This window comes from Crocodylus siamensis, chromosome 2, assembly GCF_052110815.1.
Source record: "Crocodylus siamensis isolate JL-2025a chromosome 2, ASM5211081v1, whole genome shotgun sequence".
NCBI lineage: Eukaryota > Metazoa > Chordata > Crocodylia > Crocodylidae > Crocodylus > Crocodylus siamensis.
This window is the reverse complement of record NC_143396.1, coordinates 230,316,020-230,334,672: the sequence shown is the minus strand read 5'-3', so window position 1 is coordinate 230,334,672 and position 18,653 is coordinate 230,316,020. Positions and strand designations below refer to the sequence as shown.

Sequence of the window (18,653 nt, the reverse complement as noted above, 5' to 3'; positions counted from 1 at the left end):
CAGGTTATTTGGACTAGGTATCAAAAGCAGCCAAATGTTCTATCCACATGGCTCCTTTGCATGCCACTGGCTATAGAAATAGTTGGGCCTTAACCAAGAAAACCCAGTGGGATACTAGGCTCTGGCTTTGACCATAATCAGTTCTTCCAAGTAATATTACTGCCAATGGAAAGTGTTCCTCCAGGGTACATACCTTACCATGCAAGATATATTCAAGAGCAACTGCCCACAGATCATTAAAAGATATAGAGAAGCCTTCTTTGGCTCTCTGGCTCAGCTGTCTTTGATAATGCACCACATGCTCCAAGGAAAAAGTGTTTGTTTTGCTCTTGGTCACGTGCTTCTGGGCCTCATTGATCGGCCTCTCCAGATCCTTCTGTGACCAATTGGCATCTTCATACAAGCTTGACATTGTCCTAAAGCAATACAGCATTAATGAAGGATTGATTTAGGGGAATATAGTGGCTCCATTTCACCAATTTCCTTCACTGAGTGTTTCATCCCTGCTCCCCATCCTCATCTGAGAACCAGCAACAAGGAGAAGGTGGTCATGTCAGAAGAACAGGAAATGAATGAAGGGGATCCTGACAAAGATTTCAATTCGTACTTTCAAGAGTCTGCCAAGAGCTTCACTGGCAGCACACAAACTTGGACCGCTAACTGAAAAACCGTAGAAACTTGACTCATAGGGTTAAAAATTAACTAAAACCTCAGTTCATCTCCTGGACACATACTTGTGAATGAAATTACTGCTAGACAATCTCAACATTGCTAAAACAAAACTCTTAATCTGCCTCCCTTCTCCAAATCCTTCCCTCCTTTTTTGATCACCCTAGAAAATATCATCATCCTCCTTGTCACATTGGCCTCTAAACCTAAATTTCCTCTTTAACTTGATTCTTTCTCTAGTTCCTCATACCCAAATGATGAGTAAGCTTGCAGATTCCTTCTGCATAATACAACAGGTCTATGGTACAGCCCTTCCTGTCCTTCAACACAGCTAAAACTTTCAGTCAGGCTTTCATCTCACATACTGCAAACTCTTCCTCTGGACACAACACATGCAATTTCACCTCATATTTATTCAGAATGCTGTTGATCACATCGCGCCCACTTTGTGTTGTTCTACAAGAACTCTCCTTTTTTTCCTAAGGCATCAAGTATAAGCAACTTGTTTTCATTTTTAAGACTTTCATTGCCTAACCTTCTCCTACTGCATACCCTTTCTCTTACCTGCAATGAAGATGTCAGTATCTGCTTCTGTTCAGTCCATGATGTCAGCCTTCACCTCCCATTTGCTGCATATTTAACAAATACCTGTATGCTTGCTCCCATACTTCCCCTTGTGCTTGGGAGGAACTCACAATGAGCATGTGCAAAGCAACCTCTGTCAAATTTTCTCTTAAAATATTTCCTTGCTATCACACAGCCAGAGTTGTAGTTCTGGAGAAGGCAATATAAACTACATCTCCTGTATGTTTACCCTGACACAAAACTAATACAAATGAATACTTTTTTTCTCCACCCCTTTCCCAAGACAAACTCACCAAGTTGAACCAGAAGTGCCACCGATATATGTTATACAGTCAAGGAGATTTAACTTCTTGAGACCTGAGAGTTGGCCATACAGGGATGTCATTGCTCTGGCCCCACCTCCCGTAGCCATGATTGCCACAACTGGAACCTGTTTGTTAAATAAACGTTTCTCATACATACATGCATATGAATTCTCTAAAGAATCATCTCACCTCAGCCACACATCAGATGACAGGCCAGCATCCTACAGGTAAGAAAGTGGAATTGAATCTAAGTCTAAGAAACAAATTCAATTATTCAAGCCCCTTGCTTAGAGAGCAGCAAGGACTAGAGATCACGCAGAGGCAGGATACTCTCTAAAACCATACTGTGAAACCTAAGAAAACCTGTAAGAGCCAGAAACCTCCTCAAACCAGAAAAAATTATATAGTCCCAGCATGACTTATGGGGAATTAAGTACATTTAATCTCTATCTGTCAAACACAGAAATGGAAAGGAAATCAGGATTTTTTTTGTAGAATAATTCTGTATATCACGGAAAGTAATTATCTAGTTTGTTTCAATTGATCTGAATCTATTCAAACAAAGTGTGTTTTAATACATATTTATGAGCATGGACTACAGGCTACAGTTCCAGAATAAGGGTCTGAATCAAGGACAGCAGCAGTTCTGGAAAGGATTTAAGGTCATAGGGTAGGGATATGTAGTATATTTATTCAGAGTAATTTGAGTAGAGCACAATTCCACATGGCATACAAACTACACACAGCATACAGCTTTACACCAGTACAACTCACTCTTACCTCTTGAAGAAAAGGGAAGAGTAGCTCTATGCTGGTGCAAATTACATAACGTACTAGTTGTATGTCTACTCACTATTCAATTTCATTCCGGACTACTCATTTGCTTAGAGTGCAAACAGACTGCCCTCTGCCTGGTAGTGCCCATAGTAGTGTCTACTGCAGACAGCTAGCTGGAGAGAGTTGGTCATTTTCCACTCCTTGCTATGAAATAAATTTACTATGGAGAATAATCTTGGGTAAATGATTCCAAATAACCATCATATGTCAACAAGCACAGATGACAAGCAGCTCAGCACAAGCTCCTAGGCTAAGTACAGACAGTCAAAAAGCCTGAGTCTGAATTGATTTAATCTTCCCAGGTGAATCTAAGCTGTGCAGATTGAAGTGATAAACAAGTGAGCAGACATTCACTTTTGATCCTGGAAATACAGTCATATTCCTGCAGTGGCCCAGTCCAGAAGCCAGAAGGCACCGGAGCAGACAGCTTGGGCCAAGCCTATTCCCATCCACCCTGCAAGGGAGGGTTTGCAGGGGAGGTGCAAAGCATCCTGGGATGCTGGGGGGACTGTAAGTTAACTTGAATCTTGACAGAAGTTCAATAAAAGAACTTAACCTAAATCAGTTAAGTCTGATACTACATCCATCCAGGGTTATCTTAAACCAGTTTCAGTCACTTTGAAAGGGGTTTATCTACACTGAACTTCTCTTGTGTTACAGATTTGAAATAGTTTCTGATTGCTTATACCAGTTTGTGTGTAATTTTTGTCCCTAGCCCTCGTGTGCAACCATGACAAAAAGAGCTAATGTCACCGACTAGTGTATTAAGCAGGAATTATGAGTAGATTTTCTCTCTGTATACAGAATTGATGACTAATGCTGAAATATTACCTATTTGTCTGGTGTCAGCATTTTCAAAAGAATCCTAAAAAATTGGAAAAAGCACAGAAAAGATTAATGAAAAATGGCTGAAAGGCCATAGAAAACCCTTAAAGTAAAAGATGTAAGGAATTAAATCTGTCTAATTTAACTATAAAGTAGCTGCACAGAGAGAAAATAATTGGTACTCAGTGAATGCATCTACATGACATGCTTAACTTCACATTAGTATAATTTATTGCACAGGAAGAAGTCAGAAGCCACATGTGTAGATGCACATGCTTACTTCACATTAAACCTCCCTAATACTAAGTAAATTTGCTACCTGCAAATGCAAGTAGCAAGTTCACTCGGCATTAGTAACAGCACCATAGCGCTTATGCAGATGCCTGACTGGGAGTGAAATCTGCTCCTGGTCAACCATCCACCAGGGGGCAAGAGATAGCTCCCTGCCCCCAAGAGTACTCTGCTGCCAGGACAGCCTCTGCCACAGGACCCTGGGCAGGGATTATATCCCTTCTCCCCAGCAGCAGGGAGCTCTAAGCCTCCTGCTCCGGGACTGGGATTGGGGAGTAGGGGCTGAGAGACCCTTATTTCCCAGTGGCAGTTCTGTGACCATGGGGCCAGTGCTGGGAGACATTTAGCTTCCTGCACCAACTCCATGGAGCTGGCACTTGGAGATAAGGTTCTCCCAGCATCGGCCCCACAATCACAGAGCTGCAGCTGGGAGATAAGGGTCTCCCAGCCCAAGGCCCATGACCACAGACCTCAGGTTGGGAGATAAGCATCTCCAAGCAGCGGCCCAGTGGTCCTGGAGTCAGCACTGGGAGCTGCCCCCTGGCGGGGGCTGGAGAGCTTGTTTCCCCACCAGCTCCATGCTCAGAGCTGGGCAGGGAACAAGCTCCCCAGACCCTGTATTATGTGCCTGGGTGGGGACAATGTCCCCCTGTGCAGTCAGCAGGGAGCTTCCAGCCCCGACTCTGCAATTATGGAGGGCTGGGAGCTTGTTCCCAGCCCCCACTCTGCAGCTGTGGAGATGAGGCAGGGAACAGGCTGAGAGCTTGTTCCAAGCCCCCACTCCATGAATGGAATTGCAATTGCAGAGCAGGAGTTGGGAGTTCCCTGCATGGAGACAGTTCCCAAGTTAATCCAGATAGCCCCAGGCTGTGCAGGGAAGCACATACAGCCTGAAGGTGGCTGAGGACTCTCTGTTTTGGGCAGTCCCCAGCCAGCTCCAGGCTGCACATACAGACTTCCCCATGTAACCTGGGACTGGCCGGGAACTGTCCCAGTCAGGGGAAGCTCCTAGCCCCTGCCCTGATTGGGTGATCGAGGCATGGGGCTTGGAATGAGCTGCAGAGGTGGGGCAGGTCCCAGCCCCCTTCCCCAATCAGCCAATGGGGCAGCTAGGAGCAAGCTAGCTACTAGCTGCCCCATCAGCAGATCATAGCAGGGGATGGCACCTGCCCCTCTCGCGCAGCTCTTTCCAAGCCCCAGGGCCTCCGATCATGGAGCCAGTGCCAGGAGCTCCCTGCTGCTGGTCCAGGAAGACATTTTCCTCACCCCAGCAGCAGACAGGCCCCTGGGGCCAGAAAACTGCTGTCTACTGAACCAGTGCTCCCTGCCAGCCCCTGGGCTCTCACCCACTTGCAGCAGGGGTCTATTGCAGGGCTGCAGGGAACTGGGAGCAAATCTGCTCCCTAATCCCACATGTGTAGACACCTTCCCAAAAACCCTTACTCCGTAGTAGTTTACTGCACAGTAAATCTAGGCTGAAGTAAATGCATGTGTAGACATGCCCACGGGCTCTTTAATCTAGTCGAGGAAGCACAAAAAAGAGCCAGTGAATGGAAACTGAAGACCGGTGAATTCAAATTGGAAATAAGATTCAATTTTTATTTTATTTTTTTACTATGGGGGTGATTACCCATACTGGAGAGAAGTTTGAAAGGAAGGGATGTTTTCTCCATCTTCTGCTGTCTTTGACTGAAGACCAGATGTTGTTCTAAAAATATGCCTTAATGAAACATAATTTACACATTTTAGTCAAATGCAAGTTATTGGTGCGAGTAACTGGGTGAAATTTAAGGCTCTCTTATATACAGAAATATTAGGCTACAACAGATGCGTTTATGGTCCCTTCCCCCCTTAAATTCCATGAGTCTTCTTTTCTGTCAGCTTCAGCCTTAGGATTCTGCTAAATATACCTCATGGTCTTGGAGGTTCTCTTCTAAATGAAGAATCTCTTTCAAGGCAGCAGCAACTACCTTCTTCCTCTTCTGCAGGAAATCTTTCTCCTGTGAGCACAGGTCAAATCCCAAGCGCATGTCTAGGTTTTCCTGGCTGGCACAAACAGAGACCCATCTATGAACAGACACCAACACAATATCCAGCAAGGATAGTTTCAGAGAAAATCTGCAGACAACTCAAAGCTGTGAAAGATTATATAAACGTTTTGGAAGAAAGAAGTGGAATTCAGAAGGAACTTGATATGTTGGAAAAGCTGGGCTAGAAACAACAGGAAGTTCAATGCTGACAAATGCCTAGGGAAGAATAAGCAAAAGCACAAACATAAAATGGATGATAACCAGCTAGATGGCAGTACTGCAAAGAAAGAATTCGGGGTCTTGATGGATCACAGATTCAACACTAGCCAGAAATGGGATACAGCTACAAAAAAAGTGGTTCTGGGCTGCATCAACAATAATTTTGAGACTGTTGAGAATGGGAGGTGATAGTGCCACTCTCCTGAGCACTCGTTACACCTCAGCTAGCATATTGTATGCAGCTCTGGGCTCTACATTTTAAAAGGATGTGCAGAAGTTAGGAAGGGTCCAAAGTAGACAACCAAAATGATAAAAGGTTTGGGAGGCAAGCCATCCAAAGAAGGGTTGAAATAGGCATGTTCAGCTTGCAGAAAAAATTATTAAAGGGTGAAGCGTGACTGCAGTCCTCAAATATCTGAAGGGCTGCCATAAAGAAGATGGAGAATACCTTTGCTGCAGAGCATAGACAATGCTGCCCCTCGAGGCTGCGGGGGGACCATTATCAGCCGGAGGCATATGAAGCAGAGACCCATAACTGGCTTGGTTATAAAACAAGATTAAGGAGCTGGGACATTTGTTGAGGGGAAAAGGCCATGGTTCTCAACTTTTTAAACCTAAGGCAGCCATCAGAAAATGCCAGTTCTCAACTTTCACTCATTTCTTGACTATGGAGAGAGTATAACAGAACTCTGCTGATGGAAAGAACTCAGAAAGCACAGCAGGTCAGAATGTTTTTGATGCTATAGATTCCTACTGGAAATCTCTGGGTTTATCTTGTCAGTCATGTGTAGGTGTTTGCATATTTAGCTATAAGAATATTGCTTGGTACACTGAAAGAATCTCATCACTGAGTTTGGTGCCATCACTGAGAATCACTGGCATAGGGTGACAAAAAGAAGAATTCTGGATCTGCAGTTAGGGTATGTGATGTGTGGAGTTGCATTTGCAGGCCCCAGATGGCAATGGAGAATGGAGGGGTTTGGTTTCCCATGCTTCTGTTCTTTGCTGGTCGCTGGGGCTGGGTGGGAAAGGAATGTTGTCCCCTCCTGTTGCTGTGGTGTTGGAGGGGCAGGGGTGGGAGGGATTTGCCTTAGTCAGAAGCACTGGATGTTATCTGCAGCCAAGGTTGGGGATTTTGACTGGGGTACGTCAGTGCTTCTGCTGGGACTTTACCCTGGAGGATCCTGGCTAGATGGGGCTTGCTTCTCTAATCAGAGTCAAACCAAAAACCACACTTGTGATCAGGAAGAAATTTTACCCCATGGCCAGATCAACACGGATTGTGTAGGGTTTTGCCTTCCCTTATAATGGTCCTCTTCCACAGACTTCTCAAACATGCTCCAACACATTTCCTGTCCTTGGAGTGACAGGACATGGACAGTGCCACTCTACTAAGAGTGGCAAACGCTTACCACTTTTACGTAACACTGAACCTGGCACTGCTATTAGATGAATCACATACATGCCTAAACACAAAGATGACAACACTCTAAACTTGAAAGGAAATGTACAAATGATAAATAATAAAAACATCTTGCTATACGAGTTAAAGTATTGCTGAATTCTCTGTAAGCAAGACACACAAATGACTATATGAAGTGATGATGATATTGCTAATACTTTGCTTCTATATATCTGTGTACCTGAAGGAGCTTTACAAAGGTAATTCTCAGGTTACTATCATTCTCATCTAATAGACAGGAAAAACGAGGAAGAGACATGCAGATCAGAGATTTCCCATCTCTGCAATGCAGGCGGGCTAATTAGTACTGCTGAGTGACACTGCCATATCCCATGCTGCTTCTGGTTCAGAAGGCAGATTGCAAAACATAGCGAGACAAGCCTGGCAGTGTCACTATCAGGCATAATAAGTTTCCAGGAGAGCTGACCTAAGTGATCTGTCCAACGTCACGAAGTAATTCAGAAATGGAACCAGAATCCAAGTTCTAGTCATGAGACCGCGCTCCCTCCCACAACAGGAGCACACCTTCTTTCAAGATAGATGTAAAAGGCCAGTGAGCAATGGTCTGCTGCCTCCTTAAAGAACACCATTAAGAAATGTGTCTTACCAGTCCCGTGTCTTGAGTTGCAGCTCCAAACTTGCTTCCTACGAATGGAGAATTTAGCTGAATTACAATTTATACTTATAGATTAACTCTGATGGATGAGTCTTTTAAATTCCAACTGTGCTCCTGACAAATACTACAAAAAAGTATGCAAATATTCACTACAATTTGCTGGTATAGTTACTACTTTTTATAAATATTTGCATAATCAAGTTAAAGTGATGCGAACACTCACAAAGAATGATCTCCAAAGTCACATGGATGACAATAAGCACACACATTTTAAATGCACATATGTATTACAAGCACTTATATATCCCTAATGAGAACTGAAATATCACCATTTGATTTGTAACTAGTCACCACTGCATGACAGTTCAAAATTGTAATATTAAAGTTTTGACTATTTTGAGGGAGTTGCTAACAATCCATGTTCCTTAACTCCTAAATAAATGTCTTTAAATAAGATTTTTAAAATGGCATTCAGCTCAGGCAGATTATGGAAGTTAAATTCATTAAACAGAATACTTGGTGCTGGTTATTAGTTGAGTTCCACAAAATAAGTTATGTATTTTTCCTTTTCCTGGGCTTCTGGTGTTTACATCACAGAGTCAAGGGCCATCATACCTTACCGGTGTATAATTTTTGCTCTAGCACATGCTCCCTATATTGATCTGCTAGGATCCAAAAAGTGTATGAAACAGCTGTAAGAAGATCTCTCTTAATCTACCACAGTATCTAAAGAAAGATATATTCAGCTATAAATACCAAATACCAACTATAAATACCACCGGCAGACCCTGGTGCTCCCCCTGCTTGGTGACTGGTGCCTCCTGTGTCTGGGGGGGGCACACCTGGGGTCCCCCTGTAGCCAATTGCCAAGCCGGGGGGAGGTGTGGGGAGGCCCCCCAGCACACTCCCCGACAGACCGGGAAGTAAACCAGAAGTACTTCTGGGTTTGCTGCTGAGCACATGGAGGGCCCGCCCCCACACTCCTGTGGGATGCTCCTGTGGCATCGCAGAGATTATGAGCTGCGCCTGGTACCTCAAGGTATGTAGAAAAAGCTTTTAAAGCTGTGTCTATGTCCGAATCACTAATTCTCTGAATCAGCATCGACTCTTCAAATTCGGATTCAGCTGAATCAAATCAGGGACAGTGATCCGAATCAATGAATCAAATCACTGTTCCCGATTCAGGCCGAACCTGAATCGAATAGGGCTCGCTTTGCACACCCCTAATGTCCCCATCTCCAGCACTCACATAGCTGCCACGTACTTCTTCCTACTTCTATGCATCTAACCTAATAATGTGGTAGTGAAGCCACTCTCCATAGATGTCCCCACAACCACTCCCAAACAAACTGGACACGAAGATTTTGAGAACAGAGACAGACACCAAGTTCAAAGCATCTACACCGCCTTGTTTCTGGGTTTGCGCAGTGAGAGTGAGACTGGATGGGCAGGGCTGTGCTCTTCAGTAGTAGCCTCAAGAATGGGACAGAAGCAGTGTAGACAAATGCCTCAGTATCCAAATTTAATTTTTCATACACTATCATTAGCAAACTTTGGTAGCGTTGCCAGACAAAACAGCTTAAAGCACTTCCTTTTTGGAACACGGGTGAGTGCTTAAACCACAGTAAAGCTATCATTGTCATTTCTGACTCTACCTTTCAGGACCATGAGGATGGGTAGGCAGGAACCTAGGCACTGTCTAGGGAGGCAGGCCCCCTCACCCTCCTGTCCCCTGCTCCCTCTTCTCCTGAAACCTGGCAGGAAAACAGAGGTAGTGGCACAGAAGCACATGACAGTAAGTGCAAGGCATTCTGGGAAATGTTACTCTGGAGCATCAGTGGAGTTTGCAGCTCCTGGGAGGAGGTCGCTCAATTTTTTTGCCTCTGAAAACAAGTGTTTTTTTGGCTGCTTGACATGGGTGTCTGTGGCAAAAATTAAGGAGACATCTCCCCTCAGCAACAGTAGCAAACTGCAGCCTTGGCCCCTGTGTGTTGCTCACTACCAGACCTTGCACCATGAAAAGAAGGTACAGGGGAAGGAAGGATTGGCCAGGGCAGAGTCCTGGCCAGTTATGTTGCTGCTGGCTTTTTGCCTTCCCGACTTCCCTTCCCCTGCCCTTGTGCGTCAGGGTGGAAGCTTTGACATCGAGGATCTAAACCTGGGGTTGTCATCCTTTTGCCTACACAGCCCAGAGCTTGCCACCTGGCTGTGGCTGTGGGCCAGAAGTTTATGCTCCACAGAGCAGTCAGCTGCCTGTCTTCACCCTCACTGCAGATACCTGACCCCTCTGTAGAAAGCGAAGTACTAATGCTGCAGAGCAGCAGTGGGGGCTGCAAAGGGACTGTGTGGCATGGCACAGCTCTGTACCACAGAGCCCCTGTGCTGCACTGAACCTTCACCAGCCAGATCCGGCCCAAAGACTGTAAGTTGCCAACCACCGAACTAAACAATTCCAGTTTATCAAGATGGTACAGCACTGGGAAAACAAGTAGTTAAAAAGTGCTGTGAATATATAGAACATATTAATGCATAATAATATCATATTATAAATTCTTATCTTTCCCCGCCATGCTTTGCCCATGAACAAACATCCCACTATACATTTGAACCATTCACATATGCCAATGGTAAATTTTAACATTAGTGCAGATGGAGCAAAGACTTTGTGGTCAAGTTCAAGTTAGATGCTCTGATGCATACATTATGATTTCTTTTAATATGTTGGAAAAAGAAGAGAGCTCACAGTAAAGATGGAAAATCTCTCAAGAGAATAGTTAATGAGATATGCTGGAGCCTGCCTCACTAACACTTACCTCACTTGTTACTGGTTTGGAAAAGTTCACATAGTCAAGTTCAGGTAACTTAATTGTTTTTAACAAAGATCTTACAGTTTAATAAGGTGGGGTGGGGCAGTGGGACGAGCAGCTATGGACTAAGATGCAGCTTGCCACGGTGGAGGCATGCAAACAGTGGTGAGGCCAGGTGGCCACAGGGCAACTGAGGGCTATATCACACAGCCTTCACTTGTCCTTCTGCTGCCAGCAGTGACATCTGCTGGGCCCCCAGGGTAAGGTGTGGTATGGATTCTGCATCAGGCCATGTCCACCACTAGGCATGACCCCAAAGATCCTGGCCCAACAAGGGCCAGATGGAGTAGCTCTGCAAGTTAAATCCAGCCCACAGGTCATGTTTTTGACATCCCTGATCTAGTCCAGCTCCCTATTAAAGGACCATTCAGGATGATTCCCAACTAAACCACCCTAGACACTGTATTGTCCATAAACATTTATCAGGATACCTTCAATAATCTCTTAGCCTTCTTTATATGTGACACAGCTATTTCCAAATTACCGTGTGTGTACTAAAGAATTGTAACAGGCAACAACCTACAAGGAATAGTCAGTTAAAAAGGTGAAGCACTTACATGTACTATAGGAAGAATTACTTTCACTTCCTGTCCCATACGAAGTAATTTCAGAGGCATAGTCAAGGATGCAGTGGAGTTATTTCCATCCCCCCCATCATCGCCTGACCAGTGCTGAAAAATTTCATGCATTATGACCATAAGCAAAATGCATTGGAAATGAAATCATCTTGAATTTACATATGACATCCTTCTGTTAATGGATCTGAAGGTCCTTAATAAAATTGTGTTCTATTATTTATTACTATTGAAATAAAACAAATTTTATTATAAAGTACTAAATAATAAAGAAAATGTACAATGCAGTGAATTCTTCTTTATTGCACACAACCTGATGAAGAATGAACTGGATTAGAAAAGTTGTCCACATGTAGCCCAGCCATGCAACTGGTCCACTAAAAAATAGCACCCAAAAAAATCCTGGCCTCCAGCCTGTTTCCTGGACCATCATAGCTACAGCATTTCTCCAACACTACCAATTAAAACATATATAATTATTTATAAACAAAAACTACAAAAAAATTGAGAGCAAATTAATTTAGGTAAGCTTCCACCAAACGTATCTGGGGTAAAAGACTACAGCTGTTTGACTCTCATACCTTTTTGTCACCAAGAATTTTATAGAATGCCTGTGTCTATATACAGGCTAATGGTAAATCAGAGGAGGAATTTTTAAGTAGGAAATGTGTCACCTGCAGATGGGCATTCAGTTCTGGTTCCCAGTATGCAGGGTAGTGGAAGAAGAAAGATTCCACTAAGCCAGAATCCAGTACGGTTTTCTGTGTTTCTTCATATGACCCTTTCACTCTAAGTTCAAGCTTATCTTCTCCTGCAGATATAAGTCAAACAAACATGGAGAATGTTCTCAGTGGTGGCAGATGACAGAACAAGGAGCAATAGTCTCAAGTTGCCACAAGGAAAGTTGAGGTTAGATATTAGGAAAAACTCTCTCACTAGGAGGGTAATAAAGCACTGGAACAGGTTACCCAGAGAGGTGGTGGCCTCTCCATCCTTGGAAGTTTTTAAGACCTGGCTAGGCAAAGCCTTGGCTGGGATGATATAGTTGGGGATGGTCCTGCTTTCAGCAGGGGGTTGGACTAGATGATACCCTGAGGTCTCTTCCACCCTCATTTTCTATGAGTCTATGATAACAGTGATAAGAGCCAAAATGATGGAGGAAGGTTAAGAAAAAATTCACCATCAGTTATAAGCTAAGTATCTATGCCCCTTACAAGCCCTCATTGGCCTTTGGCACTATGAAACTATGATTGACATATCTCCCAAAGCCCAACTATCACATAAGTATTTTTCCATCTTCATACACAGAAAAGTTCCTCCAGAAGGCTCCATGAATTTTTCACAAATGAAAAGAGAGCTTGTGCAAGTTAAAAAGACTTTGGGGTTTTTTTTCCCCACAGTATGTCAAAGTATGAAATGTCATGAAAGTGATTACAAGTAATGGTAATTTAAACAAGTAAAAACTCAAGGTATGAATTCAGATACCACTGTATCTCTGCAATAGACCTGCATTACTTAAAAATGAAAACCTTTGTCACGCTGAAGAGCAAACATTTAATTTCCTGCTAAAAGGTATGTTTGATGCTATTTCAAAAGGGGACAGAGACAGTGGTGTTAATATGGAAAAGCAGTGAGAAAGGTCTCTCTCTCTTTCTCTCTCTCTCTTCCCTACACATGCACATACATACACATCACTGGTACCATAATTACTATATAAAAAAAATCCTTAAAAACAAGGGAGTCTTTCTCTGGTGAAGCGTAATATCATTTTCACATTGGTCTGAAGAAGTACACACCTTCTAAACACTTTGGACTCCTTTCCTTGCTCACAGAAACTTCTAAACAGGAAAGTGGACGGCTCTGTGACAAACAAATTTTAAAAAGGGATGCAAGTTACTGAGAATGTTACCTGTTGAAATGGAACCACCGCTCTGGCAATTAGTATCTTGAACCTAACTGCATTCTATATTTAGAACAACTTAGGACAGCTAATAATACACTCTTCTCTAAAATTATCTCATTTTACCACATGTAAAATGTTCTGGTAGCTGCTCAGACCGTCTGCTGTCTCCTAGGCAAATTAATGATATTTGCAAATCATTGATATGACTGGAAAGCATCATGATAAAAAGTCTGACATATAATTAAAAATATAAGTAGTAAAAAATAAATGGAAAAGCCAGACACAATGAGTTTTGATAGAAACTCTTCTGTCCAAGAGATAGGGGTGAGACCTGCCATTACTCCACTGAAATGTTGTATAAGCAAGATATTTCTCTTCATGTCTTTGAGTTTAACTCCCAGGATGCCATCACTGCAAAACATGCCTTCTAGGCAAAAGTACAATTTTTTTTACAGTGTATTTCAGGAAGAATGAGAGGAGACAAGATATCAATCAAAAATGTAAATATTACCACTAGGATGCCATTCGTAATGAGGTTTTCTGGAGGGTCCAATCTGGAGAGAAAGAACATTTTTCACAACTGGCCAAAAGCATTACAAACTTCAACCACTCTTATTTTGCTTTTTAATGAATTGAGAACTGTCTGCTGTATGGAAGAACTTCCTAACTGCAAAAACAGGACAATGAAATAATGTGTGTACAGAAGTCACGAAATCTCTATGACAGAGATTTTCAAGGAGAGGCTGCATAGGAATCAATCTGGAATAGATTAGGAATCCTGCATATGTGCAGCAATATGGATCAGAGGATCCAAGGCCTCTTCCAGTCCTATGAATGTATAAAATAATTCTATAATCAGTTATGAGCTCATTAAAAATAGCAAACAGAATTTGGCAGGATTGCCATTTTAGAGATATTGTTCTATATTCTTTCAATAATGTTAATTCTGCTTCTTTCATCTCTTATGACATAAAACATGTGAGGGGAATTCTGTGTTGAGAAAGTAACATGGAAGAATGCGTGCTAAGCAAGAACCTGACTTGTCTGAGACACAAAAGGCTTGACTCCCCATACACTGTATACAAACAACTCAAGTAACAGAAAGAAGTTATATTTCAAGGCGCCCATCATGCAATAAAGTGCTCTACAGCTGTGCCCTTACAGAAGGGCATGGCTGCAAAGCACTTTAAAAGGGCCCAATCCTGAGACAATCTGAATCCTCATTACATGAGGGTTCAGACATAGGTGCTTCAAAGCAGAGCACCTTCATTAACTTGTGTCCACATGCACCAGGAGCAGGAAACTCTGCTACCAGCACTGTCTTCAGAAAGGGAGGGGGAGAAGGGAGTGGAGGGAGTTCCATCTGGGGGTTTTTCAGCTGGTGCTAGAGCGTGGGGAAGACGGATTGGAAACCCCCCCCCACCCCACCCCCCTGCACACACACCCCCTCTGCAAAGCACCATGACTACACCTTCATTCTGGCCTTTAAAGGTCATTAGTGCTGGAAAACCAGGCACCCAAGTATTATTCTACACATGTAAGCACAGGTCATACCCATACATTTGACTCCACCTACTCCTTTACTGATCATTCCAATCTGCTCACTATTTCAAACAACCACTCCAGGCCTCCAAACTGTTTGCTCCTATTCCAAGTCCCTATATGGCCTTAAATACAGACATGCTTTACATAAATACATTCTGTATGCACTATAGCTGGGAGAAGTTCCATTGCATTTGGACAGCAAGTAGTGCTGCTATATGGGGTAAAATGGTCTTACCTTAAAGAGGACCATGGGTAATACAGAGACTAAATGTGGCCTTTGCCTGCCTACTTGCTGCTGCACTGCAAATGCCTCCTTTCTTGCTCTATATTTCAGCATTTCAAACATCAGTCATCAAGAAAGAGCTGCAAGGAGAAGTTATCTATTGTGCAAAAGCCCATGTATTTGTTTTTTTTAAAATCATCCCCAACCATGCAAAAGTAAAGTATTCTTTTTAGAAAGCAAGGATTTTAACAACCTTTGCAGCAGGAGGACATTGGAGTCCATTGTTTCCTAATTTAGCTGTGGCAAGTTAGGGTACGGTGCTTTGTTGTTGTGTGGCAGGGTTGCCTGTGTAGTTTTAGTAACAGTTTAAACAAGGATTTGCTTGGAATGGTTTGGCTAGGAACAATCCTGCCTTAGGCAATGTTTGGATTAGATGGCCTCTAGAGGTCCCTTCCAGTTCTGCTTTTCCATGACTCTATAGTTCTATGACTTACAGCATTATAGACAACCTGATATATTCTGTCCTCAACTGTTTTGTTTCATATTTGGACTTTGATTGGTTTCTGTGCTTCCACATTATGTCATGTTACATCATCAAAATCATTATATCAGCATGCACTAAAGTGTCAGCAAGCTAATGATGACACATTCCTTGTAAGTCTATCACTGATACAAATCTTTTACCCCACAGTGCCCCACAAAAAGTTTTTCCTCCCTCATCCACTTTTGAGGTCTTACATTTCATCCATTCTGAACTCCACTTCCAGCTCTGTATTACTCTAAAAGTAGAAAAAGGCAAGAAATTAAAGTTGGGGAACAGAAAACTTTCCATGGAATAAAAGGCCTAAGGACTGTTTACTCAGATCTGGTTAGGAACACAATTACCAAAGAAAGGGTTAAAGAAAGATGTATAAAAATAAAATGAGAGAGACACTTAATGATGAGATGGCCACAGAAATATAAAATGCTTCATTAATGTCATCCATTTAGAGTACAGTGTACAAATTTTAAAACGTAAGACTGGAAGGAACCTCAAAGGGTCACCTGTGAGAGACAAACAACTTAAGAGAAGGTGCTATGGATGAGCCCATAGTAGCCTGATTGGTGAATTTCTAGATCCTTGCTGGAAGCTCCCACCTCAGCATTATAGAAAAGCCCGCATGCTTTGCTCTAAACTGAGCAAACCTAATTCCTTCAACTTTTCATCCCAGTTTATGTTTTTTAAATTTATTTTTATCTTTGTTAAGCTCCTCTGGACTTTTTCATATTTGTCTACATCTTTCCTAAAGAGTGGTGCCCAAAACTGGAAACAGAATTCCAGCCAATACCTCATCAATACTAAGTTGAGAGAAATAAGTACTGTATTTTCATTTATAACCTGCTTCTCAGATGAAGTACTTTTCCTCAAAACTTAAAAAGCTCACATGCTCAGATGATTGTAATGGCTAGGGACAGACCATCAAAAATCCTGACCCTGAATTGATTCACTCTTTGCAGGTTAGTCTAAGCTGTGCAGCTTAAATAGATTAATAACTGGACAGACATTCTTTGTTAAACCAGGAAATGCAGCCTGCAGCGGCTCAAGCCAGAAGCTGGGGGGCAGAGGGGGGCACGGGCACTAGAGCATACCTGCCAGCCACTGCCAAAGGGGAGGGAAGGAAAAAGCCCTCCAAGCCTCTCACCCCTCCCTGCTGGAGCAGAGGAGACATACGCAGGCACCAGCTGGGGCTAGCAGGACACAGGGGATGCCAGGCACCATCGTGGGGGGGGGAGCTGCTGCCAGACTGAGGAGTAGGGGTGGAGGAAAAGTTCTCTCTTTAAAGCAAGCATGTACTGAACACAACTATTTGCAAAGCATACAACAAGGAACAGCTAAAAGTCTTTGCCTAAGCTAAGATACAGCCCAGTAAAACACAGCATAACCAACTTGGTAAAACTTAAAATGTAAATGAGGAAGACAAGAGAAAGCTTTGCATAAATTTTACATAATCCTGTGTCTCCTTACAGCCAGGCATTCATAAAGGCTTTATTTAGGTATTCTCACCTTTTACAGGTTCTGCTTTATGTAAATATAGCTCTCTACACTCTTTGGTGAAGCTGTCTGTAACTTCCCTTAACTACATCTCCAGCACATATGTGAGATGATTGAGACTGAAGCCAAACCCCCAGGGTTCCAGGGGAGAGAGGGGACAGGGACAAAGTAACTCCATCCCTGCCTGGCTGCAGGCAAGCCGTGGAGGTGTGGCTGGGGCTGGCAAACCACAGCTGCAGTCTGCAGCATTTGCCAGTGGAGAAAGAAGGGACAGAGGGAGGAATTTGCCTCAGGGGCCATTGCAGGGTCTGGCAATGCCTTGCCCCTGCTCTGGATACAGAGTAGAGGGGAGGGGCCAGCCAAGAGCAGAGCCCAGCCCAGCCCAGCCCAGAGAGTATACTGGGATGCTGGGGGAGTGTGGTTTAACTTAAACCAGCAAGGGGTCTGGGACAGATGATGCGTAAACTGGCTTGAGCCAAATCAGTCAAGTCTGATGCTACATTAAACCAGGTTTATTTCAAACTGGTTTCAGCCATTTTCAAACTGCCTTATGTGCACTGAATGTCTTTAAACGAGTTTAAACCAGTTTCTGATCACTTAAACTGGTTTATATTTAATGTCTGTCCCTAGCCCATTAGTTTAGTGTGGGTTACTTGCCAAATAGGTGCAACTGAATACAATTTTTCAAATACGACAGTTGCCCAAAATTTCACTGAAACTCAATGACTTTGAAGTTCTTATTGTTACTGAAAGACATATGCAGCATGCTGGTATCAAAAACTGAACTTCTTTTATAATCTATTTCCAATTCATAGTCAGCATTTGAACATGGATTTAGGTTTTCATCAATTTCATTTTCTGGGAAGTTGGCTATCTTCAACATTAAGATCAGCACATAAACTGCAAAGGAAACTTGCTTCAATGAGATTTTTTTCTGACAGACTTCCATGATGACTTGTCTTTGTTCCAGCACCCTGCTTCTTGGATTAGCCTAAAGGTACTGAAAAATGGCAATAGCTTGATGACAAACACTCTTTCTACAAGGTAGCTTATACAAATGATCTTTCATCTTCCACCAGTCAGGAACAGAGCTATTGTCTACCCTAAATTTTCATACCATAGCACAATTTCCATGTTTTAAAGAACAGTCTGCAACCTTCAGTTTAAATTCAGTTAGAAAATTCTGTCATATGTTTTATTGTTGTTGTAGTTATTGGAGCCATGTACATATTGCTATCAGGTGGTTAAGTAAAGGTGTCTTCCTTCAACCTTTTTTGTGAAGACTGAAATAAAGGAGGCTGTCCAGGGTCAAGGGGAGGACATGGACCCCGAAGGGTCAAGGAGGGACTCTGGGGGACAACACACCCCAGGGAAAACATAAGAGAAGGAAAAACAAGCAAAAATGCCCTACCTGCTGCAGGAACCACAGTGGGACTGGAAGCGGCGGCGGGACCCGGGTGGCTCGTAGGCCGCAGTTTTTTTAAAGCAAAAGCTGCTGCGGAGAAGGGGGAGGAGAGCCGGCACAGAAGGATAAGAAGGGGAGACAGCAAGATGAAAGGGGAGGAGAGTTGGAGAAAGAGCAAAGAGAAAGTATCTCCTGGCCCATAGGGCAGGAGAATGCCTGGAGCAGCGTCAATAGAAAGATGCTATTACCGGACTTAGAAGGACG

General features: G+C 43.1%; 1 protein-coding gene across 1 annotated transcript in view; it reads right to left on the bottom strand.

The window, feature by feature from the left end:
* LOC149871842 (cytosolic phospholipase A2 delta-like) overlaps positions 1-18,653 on the bottom strand; it is a 48,184-nt gene that overhangs the window by 20,282 nt on the left and 9,249 nt on the right. The window contains exons 6-9 of the mRNA XM_090034641.1: positions 15,691-15,731; positions 5,423-5,579; positions 1,548-1,684; positions 194-416 (exon numbers count right to left, since the gene is read on the bottom strand). Of these exons, the coding sequence (XP_089890767.1) occupies positions 194-416; positions 1,548-1,684; positions 5,423-5,579; positions 15,691-15,731 (558 nt within the window). The remainder of the gene's footprint in view (positions 1-193; positions 417-1,547; positions 1,685-5,422; positions 5,580-15,690; positions 15,732-18,653) is intronic.